This window comes from Symphodus melops (assembly GCF_947650265.1).
Source record: "Symphodus melops genome assembly, chromosome: 14".
Lineage (NCBI taxonomy): Eukaryota > Metazoa > Chordata > Actinopteri > Labriformes > Labridae > Symphodus > Symphodus melops.
The window spans coordinates 10,168,679-10,177,792 of record NC_136704.1 but is presented as its reverse complement, the minus strand read 5'-3'; the positions used below and the strand labels follow the sequence as shown (position 1 = coordinate 10,177,792).

Sequence of the window (9,114 nt, the reverse complement as noted above, 5' to 3'; positions counted from 1 at the left end):
GGTAATGCACAGTTTCCTAAGCCATCACAAACATGTAGTAGAAGAAGAGACGCAGCGTGTTTGTCATGGAGAGTCTCCGGGTGCTCGAGCTCTACAGTGGGATAGGAGGGATGCATTATGCTTTAAAGGGTAGGGTTAGAATCGTTGCTGTGTGTTTTTAAAGCTTTCTATAAAACGCTTTAAATGGTTAGAGAGGTGTCCCCTCTACCTGTGTGAGAGTTTAGAGATTCACCAGTTTCCATCTTCACCCTCCAGCTGACACAAGCTGCAGCAGAGATCAGCTGTATTATCATTTCTGGACTTTCTGACTTTGCAGAAGTACGAACTGATGCGTCCCTGTGAAGTCCTCAAAGAATCAATGAGATTCTGTTTTGTTAACATAGACTATATTTTGTAGCTTAAGTTTGTTCTGCATGTTTTTTGGTAAACTTTCTGACATTTAGCCTAGTCCTAAGAACTTACATACAGGCTTATTCTAACATGTCCTGTCTATGGTACAGCCTTCTTTATCTGATGCATCAGATGGAAAGTAATGCAACATCTTAAGACATTGTTGAATGGTGTTTTGTTGCAATGCTGGGGGCTTTTCTACCAGATAACAACTTATCTAGATATGTTATGAATCTGACGTCTTTGATAAGAAGATGTTCATAATACCTGTTCATTGTATGAGTATTTTATAATCTGTTTTTACCCTCCACTAGACAGTGGCATACCTTTCCAGGTAGTTGCTGCCATCGACATAAACACCACGGCCAACCAAATCTATATGCATAATTTCCCAGACACCCCCCTATGGAACAAGACCATTGAGGTGGGTGACAATGGAGGCTTCCTAAACCTCACCTGGTTACACTGTGTTAGACATTTCAGGTAGTTTGACATTTTGAATGCTCTTGGCTTGGCTTTACATTTTTCAAACCTGAATATTTTTCTATCATGTGGTTTTGTTTTGTTTTTATTTGAAGGGCATTACACTTGACGACTTCAACAGATTATCCTTTGACATGATCTTGATGAGTCCTCCTTGCCAGCCTTTTACCAGGTATGTCTAATGTGTGTTTTCATGTATTGGAATCCAATCTGTTGGAGAATCTTACCTTGCTTGTGTATGATTAACTGACATGTAAGAATGGAAACTTGTTCTCCTGTTTGTTCACACAATTGGCTCCAGAAAAACTCATTTTGTTTGTTAGAAACAAACAGTATGTGACATATTGTCACCACGCTCTTACAAATACAAATCAAAAAAGAGTTTTGACTCTGTAATTAACCATTTTCGTCCATACATCAGTGTGATAATAACAAGCGTCCTGTGCAGTCAGCACACAGCAGTGATTCTGATTCTGCAATTCATTTAGCAGATTCATTCATCTAACTTTGCCCTAGATGCTTTTATCCAAAGCGCTGTGCATCAGACAGTCAGTGCAACTAAAGCAAGGATCTCCTTTAGGAAAGAGGGAACAACCTCAGTAAGTGCAAACTGCTTTACGTCTGATCAGACACACAGGAGCTGACAGGCAGTGCACAGAGGAAGAAAGCTTTTTCTATTGTTAAAGTGAATACATCATTATTAACAACAACATCATCATTAAGGTTGTAGTTATTCATTAAAGAGCTGAGTCTTCAGCTTTTTTTTTTGTTGTTGTTGAAAGATTCAAAGGAACTCTGCAGATCAAATGGAGTTTAGTAGTTCACTCTACCACCGGGGGGCGACAGAGGAGAAAAGTCCAATTAGAAGCTCTTGGTAGTTATGAAGGTTGGATTAGATGCTTTTCAGTGGCAGAGCTTAGTGTCAGGGGGGGGGAGAAGTGTAGACCTGGTTTATAGAGTTTAGTTAAGGAGGAGTCGTTTTCCTTGATGGGTTATAAGTTTTGAATTTGATGAGAGCACTAACTGGGAGCCAGTGTGTGGAGATGAACAGTGGAGGAACACGGGCTTTCTTAGGTAGGTTAAAGAAAAAACAGTTTTGGATCATCTGCAGGGGTTTGATTGTGCATGTAGGAAGACATGATTTCAGTATAAAGTAGTGCTTCAAGTGAAAGTTCAGTTTAGTTCAGTTTATTAGTTTAGTCGTACAGAAATAACACTGATCTCACAGAGAAAAGATGCAGTGTTCTAATTTACATCTGCAGTCCCTGAGCAGGTCAACAGAGACTACAGCATTTACAATACAGTAAAACATAAATTCATATGGTATCACAATAAATATCGTACACACATGCTCACATAGAACAATCTATTTCTTGATGTGCTTTAGAACACAGATGGACATCAGTATATACTATTAGCCCATTGGGGACATTGTTGTATTCTTTTATAGCTCTGTATGAGAAGGAGGACTGATTCCTCCTTAAGCAACAGTTTATAGGGTTAGACATTTTCGACTGATAAAGATAGTGAGGAAGCTGCCTAAATCAGGGTATTGGATGGGCTAAAGTTAGGCAGTGATTAAAACAATCATCTCACAAGCAGCCTGCCGATATCTGGAGCCTTGTTCTCCGTCTCCCTCCCTGACTGACATGGAGAGTGAGGAAAAGTGATTTTTCTTTTCTTTCTTTAAGGATGAGCATACAAAGGTTTTGATATTTAATGTTTGCACATGTGCAAACCCACTGAGATCCCCGTCTCTCTCCTCTGTCCAGGATAGGACTTCAAGGGGACATTGCCGACCCCAGAACAAAGAGCTTCCTCTACATTCTTGATCTCCTGCCGAGGTCTGAAGATTTTTTTTTTTTGACCAGTGAGGGGAGAGAAAAAATACTTATTGTAGGAATTTAAACAAATGTCTGTCAATTATTTTGATCATGAGTCAGGTCATTTCATCGTCATGGTTTGATTGGCATTGGATCAGGGGGACGAGTATAAGATCTCTTCTGATGTGACCTCCTTCGTTATGGAGGCCCTCTTAAACTGTCGTAGGTCTTACAGGGAATGTAATTCTGACTTGTTCAATGGAACAATGTATGGCAATCATTTAGTATGAAACACATGGTTTGATATACCCTGCAGCTTTCAGTCTTCTTTGTTTCGTCTTCCTGTCAGAACTTTCCAATAAAACTTTGACTAGATTCAGCCTCATTTGTAAGACACACAGTACCACGACTAAGACAACAAAATGCAGTTAAGCAACCTTCACCTTTTCACTCTGTACAGGCAGGGAGTAATATGATAGTAATATGAGTTTGTGTCTGTTGTTTAACCCTCTTTTTTTCAACTCACATACATTGTGTTGTGGACAGGCTGAGCAGGCGTCCCCGTTTCATCCTGCTGGAGAATGTGAAAGGCTTTGAAACCTCCTCTGCCAGGTAACAAAGGAGAAACAGAAGACCGTCATGGTCAACCTGTCTGTATGTGCAATATGAGTATGTCTGTATGTGCAATATGAACAGAAGGCAGGTGGAAATCTCTGCAAATCTAATTGTGATATCTTTTTTTTAGCAGCATTAGCTTTAGACGCTGTGTCCTCCGAGTGTTTTTTCAGCTGTGTCATGAAGAGATGGCACCTAGAGCCTCTTTTTTTCCCAAGCACCTCGACTTTTTTTGTGCGGCTGTTCTGAGCACTCAGTTGAGAATCATTCACCTTTTCAGAAAGGTGCTGTTGACGTCTCCGGAGCTTTTTTTCTAAATGTGTGACATTCCCTGTAGTTTAGCCGCCTACGGATCGGGTCTTGTACCCACATCCTCTTAGCTCCGTGTGTGATCGAGAAATAAATGATTTCAAATATAAAATATACAGTAAAGAGTAACAGACCAGTGTCGGACATGCAGCTGCTTTTTGTCAACAGACTGTTGTCATAGAGACAGGACAGATGTGCACACTATTCTTATCAGTTCACAAACACTTCACACTAGTGCTCCCGAGCTCACAGCCAGCTGCCTGTAGGAGTCGCGACTTAATGGTCTTGTAAAGGGGTGAAAATATTTCACCTGAAAGTGAAACAGTCTTCATCATATTCTATTCCTCAGGGACCGTTTGGTGAAAACTCTGATGGAATGTGGATACACTTATCAGGAGGTCATGATCTCACCAACGAGTGTAAGTAAACATTGAATGACAACTTTTACTAAGTACATCTGTACTGTTAGTTACATGTGGTCAGAATAATGTATATGATTTATGTGTGCAGGTTGGGATTCCAAACTCAAGACTGCGGTATTACCTGATTGCTAAGAGTTCCACTGAAAACTTCAGTGCAGACACGTGTTCAAAGGTGAGGCTGTTTAGAACTGCACGTTCAGACTGCTTGATAAAGCAGCCATATGGACAAAAGAGTTAAACTCAGTGTACAAGCACGAGTGGGAATAATACACTTGACACGTGAAAACATCAATTCATTCTGTTCATGTTAAATTTCAAATGAAGAGTATATGTTACTTGTTGTTAGGGTGCAGTCACATTAGGCACAGTCCTGCACTCGCACTGCTCTGAGACTAACAGGCTCTGAGCATGGTTACCTTTTGTACATATCATCCCAGTACTACACATCGTGAGACATGCTTTGTTTTCAAGACAGGCAAACAAAAAAAAAGAACAAAGGGAAGCATAGTGGAGTCCTTATTCACACACAGGAGAACAACACAGAGAACGTGACGGCTACTTTACTGACTTTGTGTCTTATTTTGAGTTGTGTTAGTCACATACTGACAGAATAAAGGCTGTCAGCGCTGTGTAGCCGTGTGGTTGTGCTCGTGCATGTTGAAGCACACCTCTTCGAAGCATGCCAGGCCAAGGTGGTGTACGCACAGAACACTCACACTTGTCTAACAAACTGGATTTTAGGGGTGAAGCGTGCTTGGGCACGGTGCGGATTGCTGAGTGTGAGTGCATCCGTTCTTCCCCTGCTCATTTAGCTTAGTCTATAAAGAGATAAACTAAACGTAAAAATGTGGGGTTACTGAGGTTATTTGTTTTGGATTACGTCAGGAATACATCTATAAATAAGACTTTTAACAAAGTATGTTCTTTTAGATTTTAGAGGCCTTTCCACATTCTGCTGAGAGTGATTCTCCGGCCTTCCCAAATCCTGCTCAGAGTGATCTCCCCGAGGAGCCCACAGTCTCCAGCCCTTCTCATCCAGATACCTGCCGAACAGAGGAAGAAGATCCACGGAGCCATCAGGTCCTGTATAAACTAGAGACAACAATGGACGCCCAGAGGAAGATGAATCAGAACCAAGATGCGTCAGTCAGACAAATACAAGACTTTCTGGAACCACAAATGGAAGTTAACGTTGAAGACTATCTGCTTCCTCCTAAAACTCTGCTGCGATATGCTCTGCTCCTAGATATCGTTCAGCCCACATGCAGGAGATCTGTTTGCTTTACCAAAGGGTAGGTACGATCACTATCTTAACCTTTTTTTCACTTGTAACATTTACTGAAAAAAGGTGCCAATTTGCCAAAAAGGTGTGCTCACGTGTGTGTTTGTGTGTGTACTGTAAAGATTAATCATGAGGCAGTAAAAAATCGATTCAAAGGTGTCAAGATTCTCATCCGTACTCGGAAAAAATTGGGGGGGAAAAGTGCCGTAAAAATGGTGAGCGTCAGCAGCTGTAGAGCAGAGACGGTTGGTTGTAGCAAGCAAGCGTTACCATGGTAGCTGCAAAGCCGAACTATACTAACAAGCCAGTTCGTAGCCCCCGCTCACATGAACTAATGCAAGAGCCAATGAGATGACGTGGTGCCGTGGTGTTTCCGTGAGAAAGTTTAAGGAATCCTTTTTAGTCATAATTTGTCTTCAGTCTGATTTTGTAAAATAAATCGTGTCGTGAACGAAGTATCAGGAGCTGAGTGAATCGTTACAGCTCTATGTATGCGTGCACACACTTGTAAGTGTGATAGCAATGCTACAATCCAAATCAAATACTCGTATCCTTTGATGTATTTGATTTAGAGTGAGTCTGTAATTGAATGACAAAATGTTATTCACTGAAACTGCATTCCAGTTTGCCCCTTTTTTTTAACCTTCGCCCAAACACCGTAGAGCAGCTCTGGTCGAATGTAGAAGTAAAAAAAAGTGAAGCTCATGAAACGCAGAAGCTGTATTTGGTTTTTGTATCTGTTAGGAACAGAGAACCATCAAAATACTTTTTTTCTTTTGTCCTCTGGATTAAAATCTTTTACTTGTCATTTCTAGTGTCTGATTTTTCTGACGTCTACATACTCGTATATAAACATTTTCCTGTACATTTCATGATAGTAGATGTTATCTGATCATGTTTATGTACATATCTCACCCCTGCTGTTGTTTAATTACATAGTAACTGTTCGGAGGCTCATACAGTAATGCTGTTGATCGTGTTGTTGTGTTTGTTCTTAGCTATGGCCGGTATGTGGAAGGAACTGGCTCGGTACTGAAAAGCTGCACGACAACAGAGGTAAGTTTGACTTCTGTACTGGCGTGTGCGAGGTGATCAATATAGCACGTTAGCATATCAGCTGTGATTGAGCTCTAACGTGACTCAGCTGCATAAAGTGTGCACATAATGCAGCTTTGTCCAGCATTAATAAAAGAGGTAGTTTTAAATAGATTACAACATTTCAAAGCAGATACTCTGATGTCTAAGTCCTGGACCTAAGACTGAAATCTAAGGGATACTCAGAAGTAGTTTCCAAATGTGTTCTGCAGAACAAGGAGGCTGTCATACGAGTGATTAAGAGATGCAACAAGCGCACTGGTTAGGAAAACTGTAGTGTTACGTTAGGAAATCAAGTCTACAAGTCTGTGAACTTAGCATTTGTGTTGGGGCTTTACATCTGTCATATTTCAAAGCATCCAGCTTCGACACTGCGTTTGAAAGAAAACCCTTAATTGTTGTCCTCTGTCATGTCCTTTTGAGTATCAGAAACATTCGATTTTTTTCTATGTGCCTGATTTTTTGCAGATGGAGAGTGTGTTTGGAGGCCTTGACCAGAAATCTGAAGAAGAGAAACTGCAGCAGCTGTTGACACTGAAGCTTCGTTATTTTACTCCCAGAGAAGTTGCCAACCTCATGGGGTTCCCTAAAAGCTTCTGTAAGTCAAAAAAAACAAAAACATCCAGCCCGTAGAGATAAGTCTTCACACGTCTTCTTTAGGCATCTTCTTCAGATTTGATTAACAAGCAGTGGAACTTTTGTGATCAGCTAATCTGCTCAAATAAAATCAAAACTTTCAGATTGGCTTGATCTCAGGCCCTTTTCCTAATTTTCATATCTATTTTTTGCAAATGCAACTGGTCTGTAATGATTCCATTATGCATGCTAAAAGACAAATGTATACAAGATCATTTCATTAATCACCTGATTAATAACTAAACACCAACTGCAGGTAAGGACAGAAACAACTTAGACATTTCATTTTATCCTTGTCTTAATCCAACTCTGATGAATATCTTATTCCTGTGAATGTTTGTAGACATAAGTAAGGTCCTTTACCTGCTTTTTGTAAACATAACGATGAGCATGGTCTTGTTACCTGCTCTTTCGTTAATGTTAACAGACAAACAGTAAGGTCCTTTACCTGCTTTTGTAAAGTGTCTCGAGATAACGCCTTATGAATTGACGCTATACAAATAAAGATTGATTGTTTGATTGATGTTTGTTACGTGTTCGCTCTCATACAGTGTTGTGAACAAACTCAAAGTGTTGACTTTTTTCTCTGGTTTTGTACTTAATGTTTCAGCCTTTCCAGAGCAGATCTCGACCAAGCAGAAGTACAGAGTTCTAGGAAACAGTCTCAATGTTGTGGTGGTGGCGAGACTCGTGCAGCTGATGGTCTCCTAGCTGTAAAGACTGACTGGAGAAGAACGTTTTATTAATGGGGAAGAGCGGTGCTCTGCATTTTTAAAACCCATCGATTAATTAAAAGTCAGGTTATGAGCTTTTGTTTCTACAAAATGGAAAAGTGACCAGACCTATGTAAGGGACTGTATTCTTCCTTTAAGGGACAATTTGGGCTCTCCTTATTTTATATCAATTTTAGAGATGACAAAAAATCTGATACCAATACTGATGTCTTTCTTGGTTCTATCTTTGATCTGTAGAGATAGATATACATGGCCTTGATCCCTCCAGTGCAGTTATCAAACATGTTGAAAAGATATATGATGAAGACAAAGATGGTCACTCTACTGGAAAGTTGTGCATGCACGTGCGTCACTGCTTGACACTCTGGAGAGTAGTGATGCTTGTTGTAATCCATAACACCCTGCTGGTGAAAGAGAACTACCAGTGTAATACAAGTGCAATAAAATGCTGTTTGACTATTGAATGAATCGAGTAACATCAGTGCACATCTGCGGTAAAATGAGCAGATACGGACATTCACTGGGTAACCCTAACCCTCTTGTCAAAACCTTTGTTATTGTGAACAATATGTTGTCTCATAGTTTGAATGATTAGGGGGAAACAGTACTGGGACAAAACTCAATTGTATTTGTATTACTGTTATATACTGTTTTAAAAATAAAATTGTTTTGAAAAAATAAAACGGTTGTAAAGGGTTGTTACCTCCTCCACCTGTCTTACTGAGGTTTCTTGTCTGTTTGATAGCTGTTTTTTTTTCTTGTAGCTGTCTGAGAGACTTTCTGCATCCTATGTCTTTTTTTTTTTTTTTTTCATAACAAACTGCAAGACCAAGTTGGGCACACAGGCTGTCTGTCCTGCTCGCTGGCCGGTTTCTGAGAGTTCTTTGCTGATCGTGATTTCTTTGTTTCTGAAGCGGTCTCTTGAGACTGCTCAACTGGTTCAAGCAACCACTCGTAACAAGCTGGTCCTTCAGGGATTTCTGTGCATGTGAGTCTATTGAGGAGCAAAAGTCCTCATTCATGTCAAGAAATAATGTTTCAATAAGGAAAAAAAAGAAAGGTACAAAAGAAAAAAACAGTTTTGCATGTCCCTCCCTGTGCCACCCTGTCCTGAGAATAGGAGGGGTGTTGTCGAACACAGCTCACTTACACTTAAAGCTACAGACCCAGTAACAGCCTGTTCTGAGCAGGGCAGAAAAAGAGCATGACTGAAATAACATCTTGTGTATGGAATCAAGTTTTATGATGCAACATAGGAAAAATGTTCTTGTTACAACAGGTAGAATGGCACACTGTCATCTCTCCCTTTTTTTGCATGAACTTAT

At 40.2% G+C, this 9,114-nt stretch overlaps 1 protein-coding gene across 2 annotated transcripts; it reads left to right on the top strand.

Moving 5' to 3' along the window:
- The first annotated feature begins 56 nt into the window (after positions 1-56).
- Positions 57-8,485, top strand: trdmt1 (tRNA aspartic acid methyltransferase 1). Of its 2 annotated transcripts, XM_079361644.1 has the most exons (11): positions 57-129; positions 705-814; positions 969-1,045; positions 2,646-2,717; positions 3,243-3,308; positions 3,970-4,039; positions 4,131-4,214; positions 4,973-5,334; positions 6,323-6,380; positions 6,888-7,017; positions 7,666-8,485. In XM_079361644.1, the coding sequence occupies exons 1-11, from the start codon at positions 66-68 to the stop codon at positions 7,764-7,766; spliced, it is 1,194 nt and encodes a 397-aa protein (XP_079217770.1). In that variant the 5' UTR covers positions 57-65; the 3' UTR covers positions 7,767-8,485. The 2 variants fall into 2 exon arrangements, with proteins under 2 accessions (XP_079217770.1, XP_079217771.1); XM_079361645.1 differs by lacking the exon at positions 705-814.
- Positions 8,486-9,114: the final 629 nt, after the last annotated feature.

What these genes read in the sequence shown, in the direction of transcription:
- trdmt1 (XM_079361644.1), top strand. Translation starts at nt 66, where the DNA reads ATGGAGAGTCTCCGGGTGCTCGAGCTCTACAGTGGGATAGGAGGGATG. An exon ending in TATGGAACAAGACCATTGAG is followed by an intron (nt 815 to 968) that starts GTGGGTGACAAT and finishes TTTTATTTGAAG; the next exon opens with GGCATTACACTTGACGACTT. An exon ending in TCTGTTTGCTTTACCAAAGG is followed by an intron (nt 5,335 to 6,322) that starts GTAGGTACGATC and finishes GTTTGTTCTTAG; the next exon opens with CTATGGCCGGTATGTGGAAG.